This window comes from Mus caroli, chromosome 3 (assembly GCF_900094665.2).
Source record: "Mus caroli chromosome 3, CAROLI_EIJ_v1.1, whole genome shotgun sequence".
Taxonomy (NCBI): Eukaryota; Metazoa; Chordata; class Mammalia; order Rodentia; family Muridae; genus Mus; species Mus caroli.
In genome coordinates this window covers 31,820,320-31,834,547 of record NC_034572.1, presented here as the reverse complement: position 1 = coordinate 31,834,547, position 14,228 = coordinate 31,820,320, and the positions used below count along the sequence as shown (strand labels likewise).

Here is a 14,228-nt window from a genome sequence, read left to right as displayed (position 1 = left end):
TAATTTGGAAGTTATAGTGATGTTTTAGAAAGGAGAAAGTTACATAAATGATGGCGAACCACCTGCTAAAGAGTATTTTCATCATAGAATTGACTGAAGATTTTAGTTCACCATCTTTAAGATTCTATATGTATGTACACTGCTTTGTTATAAAGAAGTAATTCTGTAGTATCTCTGCTGTGATACCTAAAGATATTAAAAGTGATATAAACCTTTCTCCTTTCAAATCATCACATACATCATTGAATTAGAGGAGTTCACTATGATTCTTTCAAATCCTAGAAACTTGGGCTGTGTGTTGGGTTATTCCTGTGTCAGCTATAATTAAAGCTGAAATTCTAGTCCAGGAGATTCACAATCTATTCTATGTTTACTAAGTTGGGTCTTGCAATGACCACTTTCTTACAGATCATGGAACAAGGATTATTTATTTGGTCATCCAACTACAGGAAAAACCAGGCTTCAAATGTGTAAGTCTTTCTGCCTTACCAGAAGCCTGAAGTTATAGTTTTTACAGATGTAGTTTGCTACCTTTAACTACAAATAGCCCTTATTTCATTTCTAAAGCATTCCTATATCTGAACATCCTTCAATTTTCAACAGAGACATTTAATTTTTTTTTACAATTATAAGCCTTATATAGAAAATAAATCAGACTCACAAGCATTCATTACTAGATCTCCACGGATTTCTGGTTTCCAGTCATCCCATGATGTCTCAAAGCCATCAGCAAAACGGATACAAAAGTTCTTGAAATGGCCTTTGCTAACCAGAGACTCTGAGGAGCATGCAGTGATGAGAGTACTTTCAATGGTCAGCACTAGAGCAGAGCCAGTGTCCAGGTCTCCAGTGTGGTTAGACTAAAGAAAAATCACAGGGAAATGAGGCAAAGGTGAATTTAAAATGTTTTTTTTAAGATTTATTTTCTGTGTATGAATGTTTTGCCTGCCTATACTTATGTGCACCACATGCTTTGTTTGGTGCCCACAGACATCAGAAGAGGGCTTCAGATCCACTGAGCTAGAGTGGTTCAGATGGTTGTGAGCCACCACATGGGTGTTGGAAATTAAACCCAGGTTCTCGACAAGAGCAACAAGTGTTCTTGACTGCTTAGTCATTTCTCCAGACCAGATGACTTCTAAACTTTAGAAATCTTTATATTCATAATTAAAGTCTAGAAATGGTTAAGTCTAGAAATCCTCAATATTAGCAAAATAGGTTTTAAACAATACTCAAATGAGTACTTTTTCCTTTTTAATATGCAAGAGCTAAAATCTGTGTTTGTCTAGCCCCTGTTTCGTGGGCTATTGTAGCCAGTTCTTATGTGTGTGGGTTTCCTGAACTGTCTTATCATGTCATTAAAAAGCTACCACATCTCAACTCTTTAGACACAAACAACAGTACCGGAACATCTTGAATGCCAAGTTTCTCTTAGCCCTGTTCAACCAAACAGAATCCTCAACAGAAGTTTATTCCATTCAGTGTTAGTAACTCTGCCACAACATTTAAACTATTAAAAGTGACAATGAAGGAAGACTAACAATAAGACAGATCTCTGCATATGATTCTTAAGAGCAATTTCTTCTTGGTCTGACAAGTGCAGACAGCGTTTTCTTCCTTAACCACAAGTTCAAGTTCCAACGCATTTCTGAAAACTGGCCCTAAATTATGAAGATAGCATCTTTTTTTCATCTAAGTACACAGATAATGTGCAAGTTTTTAAATAATTATTTAATATTCATACTACTTTGTAAGAAAATTGAAATTCCCTACCATGTTACATGTGGGGGTATTAAAGTCATTTTGAAATATTCCTGTTTCCACTTTATACAAAGATCAATCCAAAGAGTTCTTACTTTAAAAAAAGCAATAAGATGATTCTAAAGCTTATTTGCAAAGGTAAGAATTAGGAGTTCTTCCTTGCTCAAGTTATAAACAGCTCTACTTAAAATGGTTATAATCCAGGTTCACAGAAATGGGGAGTAGCAATATCTAGCTTTCAATTTTGGAATAAAGCCTCGTATGTTTTGATTTTCTGTACCTGTGCAGTATTTGTTATAGGGAGGCAAATTCCTAGATCATTCACAGTTAGCTGGAGGAAGAGAGTCCCAAAGGCCTGGGCTGATGTCTGCTGGATACCAGGGAGCATGTCTACCACTTCCTTTGTAGCCATATGAATATCCTTATGTAAAGCCATTCGTTGTTCATTCCAGTTGTCATAGGCAGCCTTATAATTCAGCCAAAACAGAACAGCTTTTGCAAATTAAGAACAGGCAGAAAGAAAACTAAAGTCAATGATGTAAGTGATTTATTACAGTTAGTAAATTCCAACTACTATAAAATTCTGATGATTAACAATAATTTCTAATAAAAATTACTACCAGAAAATTTTGGCTAGAATTATAATGATACTAAAGTTTTCATGAAAAAGAAAGAAAGAAAGAAAATAAAGAAACAGAAAGCAAGCAACTGTCTAATGGCAACAGAAAGAAAACCCAGGTCCATTTATCCATTCAATATTGTAGAATTCCTATTACACATTTGGTCTTGGTTGGAATAATACATGCAAAAACAGGACCCTTGTCCTTAACTGTACAGTTTACCTTCTGTGTTGGTTTGGCTGAGAAATGTCACAGGATCAGGCATTTAAACACTTGTTTCCCAGTTGATGTTACTATTTGGAGAAGTTATGGGAAATGTAGAACCAATGGGAGTTCGTAGCATTACCCTATTAGAGTACAGTCTGGGCTTTCCTCAGTGTGGACGAGACATAATCTCTTACCTTCTTGCTGTGGCTACCTACTGTCATGCCTTTACAGCCATTATGGACTATCCTACTGGCCTCTATGCACAAATAAACTCTGTATCTACAAGATACCTTTCTTCACAGTACTTCATCATATCAGCAGAAAATCAACTAATATGTACTTATTGTTTTGAAACATTTTTAAGAACAAAAACACAATGCTAGGCACATTATCATAAAGACTGCATTTTGAAATGGTCAAAGTCATTTGAATTTGTTAATAAGAAAAACATGTAAAGGAAAATCTTCATCTCAAGACAGTATGGAAGTCTAAGAAGGTAAAAAATGGAGAGCCACTAGAAGAGAAAAATCAAGAATGGTGCCACACACCAGTTGAGAGTGTTTTAAGACCTGGTGAATGATAAGGGAAGGCTGGTGAAATGGGAGATGCGTAGCATGAGTAAAGGGCTCAGGAAAAAAAAAACAAAAAGCACCTATGGCAGCATTGCCAAAAGCAAAGTATTTAATGGTGAATCTAAGAGCACTGAGAACTGAAATTTTACACAGATTTAGAAGTATCTTCTTATTGCCTCTGAAAAATAATTTAAACATTCATTTGTCCATCCAGTCAGTCTTCTTTGCCACTCTTTTCTAAAAGCTGTTGCTATCTTCTCTTAGACTACTGTGCTCACAAACACTCATTTCTCTCAGTTAGCGGATGTTTGTATGTAGTGCTGTATGCGAGGACTGGTCTAGCCCTAGGTTAAGAAAGTGAGTAGCAGTTGATCTCATGTGCTTATCTCCCTGGTGAACTCTACATTCTAAGTTGAAACTGAAGAATTTGTTTCTCCTCTAAAGAGCAAAAGAGCAAAGGAAGATACACATTCTTTCAGATCTAGGAAAAAAAGATTTTTGACTCATTGACAAGTGTATATGAACTCTTTTTTTTCCAGCAGACTACATTACTTGAGGGCAGGAATCCTGATCCTGTTATCTATTGTTTCTCACTTTTAGGCAGCACACAGTAAACATTTTTCAGAATAAATGAAAATACAAACGGGTAGATAATCCAACTAAAAAACTTAGCATTTAAGATTGGAACTTGGAATAGAATAATCCTATTTATGTCAAAAGCAAAATAATTGTAAAATATGAAATGACTTTAAAAGCTGTAGTTAGCAAGACTTGTCTTAGGTGCTCTGCTCACGTTTCAGATTTAGGAGGCATTTTAGCTATCAGGTATCTGCACTGGAAAGCTATGGTATATATACATATATACATATGTATATACATACATACAAACACACACACATATACATACATATATACATATACATACTGAGCATGCCTACCGCCTAGAAGACAGTCATGGCTGATATAAACTTACCTCTATCAAAGGCCACAGGTTGTGCATAAACAATTGGTCTATTCAGAGTAATAAGCACAGCTTCCCTATCTGAAGAACCACTGATTTCCTCTCGAAGGGCATTCCTCAGTCCTATTCTAGTTTTAAAATAGGCAACTTGATGAAAATCAGAACCAGCTTCTTCATAAACCTAAAATGAAATTTAAAACTTAACAAAATCAATGGAAAATTTTACCAAAATAATTTAAACATTATATACCATTGTTTTCCAAAAGACCTACAGTATACTTTCCAAATTTAGCCATTAAATGGTAGATTCTTTATAATTTGTAACATAAATACTTAAAATTAATATAAAGTATGAAGAACTATGTAAAAGGTAAACTTTTCTGGGCTGTAGCTCTGTGATAAAGCTGTCAAGCACTATTACCTAGCAGAGGCAGGCCTAATGATATATTAAGTGTTTGAAATTAGTAAGATTTCTCTCAAAATATGTTTCCATTTGAAAAAAATTCATTTTCTAATTCTAGTAAGAATTTGAAATAGTTAATATAGCCATTGATTTTTTTAAAACTATAACTGGCAATTAAAAATGACTCTTCAAATCAAAATTAGGTGGGACATTAAAAAGATATATTTAGCAAAATTAAATTAGAACAACAAAAACTATCTCTGGTAAACAGTAAACCTGATTAGGGCACTACACTAGTTGCTCTTTTTCTTAAAACTTTACATTTGACAATTTCAAACATTCTATAGGGAAGGTGTAAACTTAACACTTTACATATTAACTAATAAAAGCACAAGGCAGTGCGATGTAAATAATGCTTAAGAAACTGAAAAATTACAAGCAAATGTTTCTACAGATTTTGGATAAAGTCTCATGAGATTGCTCTTGCACAAACTTGTAATAGGGAGTATATAGTCAAAAATGGCAAGAAATGGCGAAGTAAAATTACAAAGGCCTAAGTAAATTTTCATCAGAATTTACAATACAAATTTTAGGAACTTAAAATATTTCTAAAATTCTAACACAAAAGTTAATTTACAGACAATAGTGCCAATACCATTATATTCTGTACAAACCTGATGTTTGACAATTTGCCCTAATGCCAGATTTAAGTCCACTTGGCATTTACCAAATAATTTCAGATAGCTGCTGCTTCCTGGTGAAGCTTTGGTTTGAAGTCGGTTTGAAAGTTCCAATTCAATCAATCCAGTTTCAAATCTCACAGCTCTCATTGAAGGTGTGGTGGCTGTTACTTGAATACCCTAGCAGATTACATGTTATGAGGAAAATAAGAAAATGAACCAATATAGACTCACTGAAATGCAATCTTTTGAAATATGATAAGAAGTCATAGCATATATAAGATTAGTCTAAGGCACACATTCTTTAAATCAGTTATACTAGGATGCTATAGTTAATACATTCCACTTTAGCACTTTTACTTTTTTACAGGAGATAATTAAGATTTAAAGTATTACAGCTTTTTCTCTTTCTCCTTGGCCATGCCCTGCTCTCCCACTTTTGGCAGCAAAGAAGAACCCATAGCTTTGCTTCATTCAGGTAATTGTACATATGGGCAAGCATTCTACCATAGCCTCCCTAAAAGACTATTATTAATTGAACAGATATTCAAAATGTTCTTGCAGAGTAAATTATAAAAGAATTAATTAGAAATACCAAGTATTCACTGGAACATTACTAAACAAACTGTTTAAATTATATAATACTGTTTTCAGAAGATAAAGCTGATCTCAATAATCTGATATAGAAGTTTTTCAAAATACATGCTAATAATAATAATGTTGTTATTGTTGCTATTATTATCATACTATTATTATAGCAGTAGTTGTCATAGAAGGACTGGGCATGGTGGTGTGCATTCCTTTAACCGCAGCACTGGAAAGACAGAGGTAATTGGATCTCTGAGTTCAAGACTAGCCTAGTTTATATATAGAGAGTTCCAGCAAGCCAGTTAGGACTTCATAGTTGAGATTCTGTCTTAAGAAAGAAAAAAAAAAAAAAAGAAAAGAAAAGAGAAGAAAAGAAAAGAAAAGAGAAGAGAAGGAAGCCTGATGCCTGCCCTTAAAACACTGAGGCCTGAGGGTGTAGCTCGGTGAGGGCTTGCTGTCAATTTGTAAGGCCCTTGGCTCAAAGCCCAGCAGTGTCAATATGAAAAAGAAAAGGAGAAAAAAAGCACTGATAGAAGATGTAGACATTAAAGCTTTCCCCGAGTAAGCAGAATACAGTTTATTTTCACTATTTTGCAATTATGCATCATGCAAAACACATAAAATATACACTAATTAATTAGAAAGCTGGTCCTAAGAGCATCAGTGTTATGAAAGTTTACCTTAAACTGTAAATTCAGGGAATAGAGGAGAATTTTGGGCTTATCTCCATCTGTTGTTCCGTCATGTTCATTCCAGAGAGGAATAGGCTGCTCCCCACCTAGAAAAGGTTAAATACTGAAAGACTAGAACAGCTTCCTTATCACAAAAAATTCTGACTATATTTTGTGCATTAAAAAGAAAACCTCCAGTAAGACATTTTTCTTTAATGACAAATCAATCTTCAGTTTGAGAGAGAGAAAAAGGAACAGTAGTATGATGAGACAGGACCCCAATCGTTAGGACTAGTGAATAGCAGCCAAGCAGACACCTTCCGTAAGCTAGCACAGATGAGACGCTTCCTGGAAATCCGAGTGCCTACTTAAATGCTTGCACTTTCCCTCAACAGCTGCTCTACAATTACAGCATTACTTTCCCTTCTTCTGCTCATCACCAGATCCCGATTTCTACCTCATATCTGAAACCGACAATAAGGTTTCTTAACCAATGTTAATTAGTGATTACCTTATCTGCAGCCACCTATCAAATACTCCATCTTTGTTCCTGTCTGTATCATCCAGCTACCACCAGTTTCAGGTGATAAATTACTAATTTAGGTATTAGAAAAATTAGTAATATTTTTTAGATAGCTTAACTCCCTTCAAGTCAGGCCTTTTCTGCTGTCACATTTGGAAGTCTCATGCTAATTAATTCCAACAGAGGATGTTTACATTACATTCCAGTGCAATTTCTAAAACGTTAAATCACCATTACTGTTTTTTTTTCATTTGAACTCTAAGCCATAGCTCTCTTGATGTTACCATTCTCTGGATTACCTTTTCTTAAGCAACTCTGGCCCTCCATCCATATTCTTTTCTTTTTTACTTGCTACATTCTCAACTAAACAGATATCTGTGCAGACCCTAGTACCAAGGAGAATGAATTACTGAGTGCATGCAATATGCCATATACTCAACTTAGTCTACACACATTAGCATAATTACTCTTATTCTTTTTTTCAAAAATATTTTATGTATATGGGCACACTGTAGCTCATCTTCAGACTGTAGCTGACTCTAGACACACCCAAATAGGGCACTGGATCCACGTGGTTGGTGGGAATTGAACTCAGGACCTCTGAAAGGGCAGTCAGTGCTCTTAACCACTAAGCCATCTCTCCAATCCTTACTCTTATTAGCTCTCATTTACCAATTTTTCCTTGATGTACTCTTATAAAAACTTGGTTTTTCCAATGTGATGTGTTAAAAATATCCATTTCTGGTATAATTTTCACTTATCCCCATACTTATGTCCCAAAGTTAAAACAATTGGTAATAATATAATAAAACAATTACATAATCAAATTAAAGCTCTTAATCAAATTAAAGGGCTCATATTTTTCCAGATCACATAAATACTTTTTCTGTATACTTGATAATTTTGCATATGTCTCCTTTGCTTTACAAGCTCTACAAAATATGAGTAAAAAGATGCCAAAGACTGCCAACTCATTGGTGACCAGCTTTACAGATAGATCTCTGCAGTAAAATCCTCTTAAATCTACTATACTCTTAGTTGTAAATGCTCTTCTTTAGACATGGTGTATTCCGTCACTGTCTTAATTTTGTCTATACTCGTTTACAGTTGTTTCAGACAGTTCTGAGATGATCCAGCTCATGGTCACTTTGACTGTTCTCCCATGTTTGAAAGTCATCAAGAATCTCTCTAATTCCCCTCTATTTCCTCTCTAATCTCCCAAAGCTTGTTGGAAGCAGCCAGACTGATTCAACTTCCATATTCTAAATGGTTTCAGGGTCTCCACTTGTGAGGAGAGAATGTTAGACAGATAGGTGTTAACAGGCTTGGAGGCTTCTGGGGAAGGACTCAACCCTTAAGAATGTCTTCCTCCAAAGTTTTCAAGACCAGAAACTGCCCCCAAACTGTGATGGGGATGCTAATCTTGACAGCAGAGAATTACATGAACAATATCTACCCAAGGAAACAAAAGTCAAGACTGTTAATCATGGTCATCTTGAACCCGAGCTAGATTCCTGGCACACATGGATGGCTCTGCACTCCTCAAAGCTGTCCATGAGAGTTGTCCAGTGACCACCCGCAGTCTTTCATTTGCTACTCACCAGTTATTTCGTCACGCCTAGAAAAAGCCCATCTCTGGCCAAAGAGGAAACTTCATCCTCCTTCCCTGCTTCCCTCCCTGTCTGCCCTACTACTCCAGCTTGTGAATGAGTGGTAGGCATTGATTCTTACAGAGAACTGCCCCCAGTCCTCCAAAATGCCATAGCAACAGGCTTTCTTTCTTGAAATAAAGGACCCTACTGTCTTAAACAACAACTGGTAAGTTCCAGGTTCAATGAGAGACCCCAGTTTAAGGGAATAAGATAAAGAAAATAAAAGAAACTAGCTGATTATCTCTTTTGCTTTATGAGTGTGCATCTTCTCTCTCTCTCTCTTTCTCTCTTTTTCTCTCTGTGTGTGTGTGTGTCTCTCTCTCTCCTTTCTCTGTTTCTCTCTCACACACACTCACACTAGTTATCAATAATTTTTATGTCACTTACATCTTATTTTAGATCATGAAACCCCATATAACAAATAAAAATAGAAACTTGCATTCCTAGCCCCAGACAGCCTTACCAGACACCTTCTGTATTACTTCATTCACTTCCTTCATGAACACTTTCTGTACAAAGACCAAGTGGTTTAGAAGATCTGTTGTGAGATTGTGTTCAAAGGAACCAACCTGCCAAAGAAAATCAGACTATGAGATTGTACTGTTGAGTATGTTAGCTCTGCTTTTCTGTAAAACCAATCATCCAAAACTTTAGGGAAAAGAGATAATTATCTACATATTATATAAGAACAATTAAAATGGGCTTTAAAGTATTCTGATAAAGCTGTTTCCCGAGAGGCTCTGCCAGTGCCTGACAAATACAGAAGTGAATGCTCACAGCCATCCACTGGATGGAGCACAGGGTCCCCAATGAAGGAGCTAGAGAGAGGACCCAAGGAGCTTAAGGGGTTTGCAGCCCTATAGGAGGAACAACAATATGAACTAACCAGTACCCCCAGAGCTCCCTGGAATTAAACCACCAATCAAAGAAAACACATGGTGGTACTCATGGCTCTAGCTGCATATGTAGCAGAGGATGGCCTAGTCGGTCATCAATGGGAGGAGAGGCCCTTGGTCCTGTGAAGGCTCTATGCCCCAGTACAGGGGAATGCCAGGACCAAGAAGCGGGAGTGGATGGGTTGGTGAGCAAGGGTGGGGGAGGGGATAGAGGCTTTTCAGATGGAAAACTAGGAAAGGGGATAACATTTGAAATGTAAATAAAGAAAATATCTAATTAAAAAAAAGAAAAAAGAAAACTAACCAAACCAAAAACCCACAAAGAATAGTCTTACAGCATATTAACAAAAAGCCTGTTTTAATTAATATGCAACTATTCAATAAACTTAACTTTTTAACACACACACACACAAAAGTAATCGAGTCCAACGACCATTTCTATTTGTATTAACTAAAAATATAGTGATTAAAAACAAAAACTGTAAACAGCACACACTAGGTCTCAGGATTATATGAGAGTCCAATCTCATTATATGTAGCATGTGTCTTGTGATAAGTACAACAGTACTAGTTTCTGACAAGAATAAGTCAATAAACAGATGAAGTAGAAGGCAGCTTCTAATTAAGTGACCATTACAGAAAACACAGATTCAAACACTCTATGATTAAAGCAAATACTTCTATCATTGTGATCATATGTTGGTCAAAAATTAGTAGAGCAAATAGATTTGTCATTTTGCTGAAAAAAAATCATAAAAAACTTACATGTATTAGGAGGCATTTAAAATATCTTTATTCTTTTTATTTGTGTCTTGTCTGTATGTGGTATAGTTCACATGCACGCAGATGCCTGCGAGACCAGGGGTGTAACATTCCTATGGGACTGGTGGTGAGCTGCCTTGATATGGGTGCTAGGAGCTGAACTTATTTGTGAGTGAGTGTATGGTCACGTCCTCTGGGAGACCAGTATATGTTCCTAACCACTGAGTTGTCCCTCGTCTTAACTTGCACAGAAAAGTACAAATAGGACAAAAATAAGTTTCAGTGTGCCTATTTTAGGCCTATTTCAAAATAGGCAATTTTGATATAAGGTACAACTTTAAATGCTTTGAAATTAATTTGTTATTTTCCTTTCCTTTTGGTATAACTCTTCCTTTTAGTATCTGGCATTAATATGGAATTACACCAAACATTGCTTTAGATTTACTTTCTTTGAATTGAGGCATTATTAACAATATTGCTCAACTAGTTTGGGCCACTTATTTTTCTCTGTAGAAAACATACATGGAATATATACTTTCCTAATTTAATCTTAGGATTCTTAAAAGCCTGTGTACTTTGAGTATATTTACACACAGAAATCTCAACTCCTGGCCTGGCTAGGTGGGCTTCTGGGCAAAGAAGCTTACCATGCAAACCTATATTCGTGAGATTTGTCCCTACAAAAACCTAGGTAAAAGCAGAAGCAAAGACAAGCTCCACAAGGGTGTCATCTGATTTTCCTGTGTGTACCGTGACATCTCACCTTCAACCACACAGCAGCGCCAATCACATTCACTCTTAAGCAAAATTAAAAACTAAAAGAATTTATAACTCTTAGGTACTAAAGCAAGCCCAATCTGAAAAAAGTATATCAGACTTAAATGTGTCTCCTCCAATTACAGTATTTCTATCAAAACCTGAAAGAGCTTTCTTATGTATTTTCACACATATAAAACAGGTGTACCATGTGTTTAAAGCTTCTGACAGTTATACACAGAAGTGAAATAATGTGGTAGTCAGGAGTGCCAGCTTTTAGCATTATCTTAAATAATAAACAAGTCTGTTAATTTATTTTACCTTTCCATGTGACCTTTCAATAATGACTAGTAGTTTTTTAATTCTATATAACCTTATTAAAAATCGCCCCCTCCCACCCACACACATACACTTTAAAGACAGTACATTTATCTTAAAGTTAATTAAGGACTACAGAAGTTAATATATAAAGGTCCTGATGTTAGCTTTTATTCTCTTTTTATAAAGTAAACCATAAAAATATTGCCAAAATGACCCTGAAATTTAACATATAAGATAAAAATTAGTAGATGATTAGTACATTGTTTCAATAAAAGACTGAGAAGAGAGGTAGTCAGAGACAGACACACACCCTTTCTCTTGAAATTCACTAGATTAGCCTTCTGTAGGAACAAATAATTTAACATTTAATCTTCAATTATGGACCATTATGTAGTTTGGTATCGAAATCTTGAAAACTTATAAACTGCAAAAAGTAATTTGAAAGTAAACTTACTTCTGCCACACAACGTAGATAATTCCCTTGTAAATAGTACCCTTGTTTAGAAGGCAGTTCATCTATACTCCACACTTGATCTGAGTAACTATCATGTTCTTCCATAATGTATTTCCCTGACATGGTAACAGGAGGAAGGTTAAGACTTGCAGAAGGAGGTATAGTTGACATATCTGTCGCAGAAACTTTTGAAGTAAAACGTAACCTGTGATTTGGCAACTCAAATGTAAATCTTGTCTGTGCACCTGAAAGAAGTAAGGAACAGGATAGCTGAACAGAATAAACTTTTACAGAAATGATGTCAAAGAAAAAACATTTTGTCATCCCACAGTTTATGTTGATTATATAGAAGTACTATTTAAAAATTACATATGAGTTACTCCCTATCTTTAAACAAGTACACTTAATACAAAGAATTAGTCAGCAAGTACTATTAAGCCAGCAGTATTTATGATGCCTACTGGGTACCAACATTGTGTCAGATGCAGAGACACTTACAGATTCTGCATTATCACAGAAGGGAGAACAGAAAGACACACTCACTGCCCTTTACGTAGAGAAGCTTATACTACAACAAGATAAAACAACTCAAGCTAAAAACAAGTCCCAAATTCTGAAACATTAAACACACATTCCTTTAACCTTAATTATTAAGAGACTAAGTACTATGTTACAGTTTAATTTAATGTGCTTATTTTTTTTTAAGCCCTCTATCTGGCAAAGGGTTGTTCAAGGAAATATTAATGTAGAGTTAGTTTCATTATTTTGCTGATATTGTTCAGCTATGTGGGTATGATGAATTGGCAGAAGATTACCATCAACTATATTATTGCTCAGGACTTAGGCAATGTATACACACCCAAGTTCCTCTCGTAAACAGAAAAATGCTATACTCCAACTACCATACCTTTGAGATGCCACAAAGGTCCTGACTACCCTGAGCTCCTCTTACACCTGTTTCAGTCAAGTCTATCTTTGACTAGTTCCTGGAAGCTGTGGAGGCAGGGTCTTCTCCTACTACCTCTTTTGCCAGTATCACTAAATAAAAACATCCAGATCAAAGCAATCCAAGGCCTCAGTTACCACTCATCGGTATTCATGAATGTGCCACTCTTTTACTGGCTCTGTCCTTTTTCTTCATGTACAGAATTCTGGGTTCTTGTTTGGCTACTCAACAAGGTGTCCACTCTTAGATATTCTACTTTTTCTCCTTGAAAGTGCCTATTTGACTTGCTTTTTCCAGAAGCCTATGGATTCCAGAAGACTTCAAAATGAGCAAATTAGCCAGTGTATTGTTAGAACTGGGCTCTGATACAGGAAAGTCCATGTTTTCTTACTTTGCCAAATCCAAAAGCTCAATTTACCTTGTTTCTATTTCTGGTAATATAAAGATTGAAATGTTCAGAAAACTATTTTAATAAACAAACTCTGAAATGTAAAGAGTTGTAATACATATATCCTTAATACAACATTGTATTTGAGTAGGTTTATTAGTGCTTTAAAAATTAATGTAATTTACCATGTTAAAACAAAAAAGAGAAAAAGACATTTTTATTTCAACAGATATAGAAGAAAGTATTTAGTCACCAATTATTTTTTACAGAAATTTCACAGCAGAGTAAGAAAACAATCCCTTTTGTAAATATGACAAAGGAAATCTATGAAAAACCTAAGCAGTTATCATTAATTTTGTAATAATTAAATAAAATGTTAGTAATTAAAATCATTAATAAAATTATTATTACACCTTAAAAACTGGAATTAAGACAAGGAAAAACCAATAAAGAAGAGTAAACTATTTTATAAATGGAGAAAGAGGATGGAAAGATGTTGGGAGGGTAATTTCACATGGGTCCCATGCTACCTGTCATCCCATGGCTTCTCATTCTCCCCATCTTGTACTCTGCCTTCAGTGACGGTAAGAGTGCTGCTCCAATGGCTATGCCATCTAACATAGCGCTGAACTTGAGAACAATAGGCTTCTTCTCTAAGCCTTCTGGGAGTTGAGGAAATTCATTTGTTTCAATAGGAGTTTGATTAACACTTGTTGGGGTTTTTTCAGAAGGCAGTGGGGTTGCAATATCTTCTTTCATAGGCTGTGGGCTACAAACCAAAACACATACACTCCATAAAACTACTAGAAACTACTACTTTATTGATAAAATTACTAGATTTCTCAGTGGAAAACAGCTAACAAATAATGATGATCTAGAAAAGCAGAGTAATAACTTGAGCCATAATTTATCACACAAGAACTAAAAACCTGGATAAAACAACTATGGAAAAATAGGCACTGGTTTCTGAGACATCAAGACACTGTTTCATCACTTTATAGGATGGGGAAAAGTAAGCATGTGCACATGCACGGTGCATACACACACACACACACACACACACACAC

The 14,228-nt window shown here is 35.5% G+C and overlaps 1 protein-coding gene across 11 annotated transcripts in view; it reads right to left on the bottom strand.

Moving 5' to 3' along the window:
- Kiaa1109 (KIAA1109 ortholog) overlaps nucleotides 1–14,228 on the bottom strand; it is a 191,668-nt gene that overhangs the window by 48,599 nt on the left and 128,841 nt on the right. For all 11 annotated transcript variants that reach the window (XM_029475239.1, XM_021157454.2, XM_029475245.1 and 8 more), the window contains 8 exons: nucleotides 13,692–13,930; nucleotides 11,828–12,072; nucleotides 9,102–9,207; nucleotides 6,473–6,570; nucleotides 5,199–5,384; nucleotides 4,134–4,302; nucleotides 2,042–2,253; nucleotides 662–860 (listed from right to left, as the gene is read on the bottom strand). In XM_029475239.1, coding sequence (XP_029331099.1) covers nucleotides 662–860; nucleotides 2,042–2,253; nucleotides 4,134–4,302; nucleotides 5,199–5,384; nucleotides 6,473–6,570; nucleotides 9,102–9,207; nucleotides 11,828–12,072; nucleotides 13,692–13,930 — 1,454 coding nt within the window. The remainder of the gene's footprint in view (nucleotides 1–661; nucleotides 861–2,041; nucleotides 2,254–4,133; nucleotides 4,303–5,198; nucleotides 5,385–6,472; nucleotides 6,571–9,101; nucleotides 9,208–11,827; nucleotides 12,073–13,691; nucleotides 13,931–14,228) is intronic.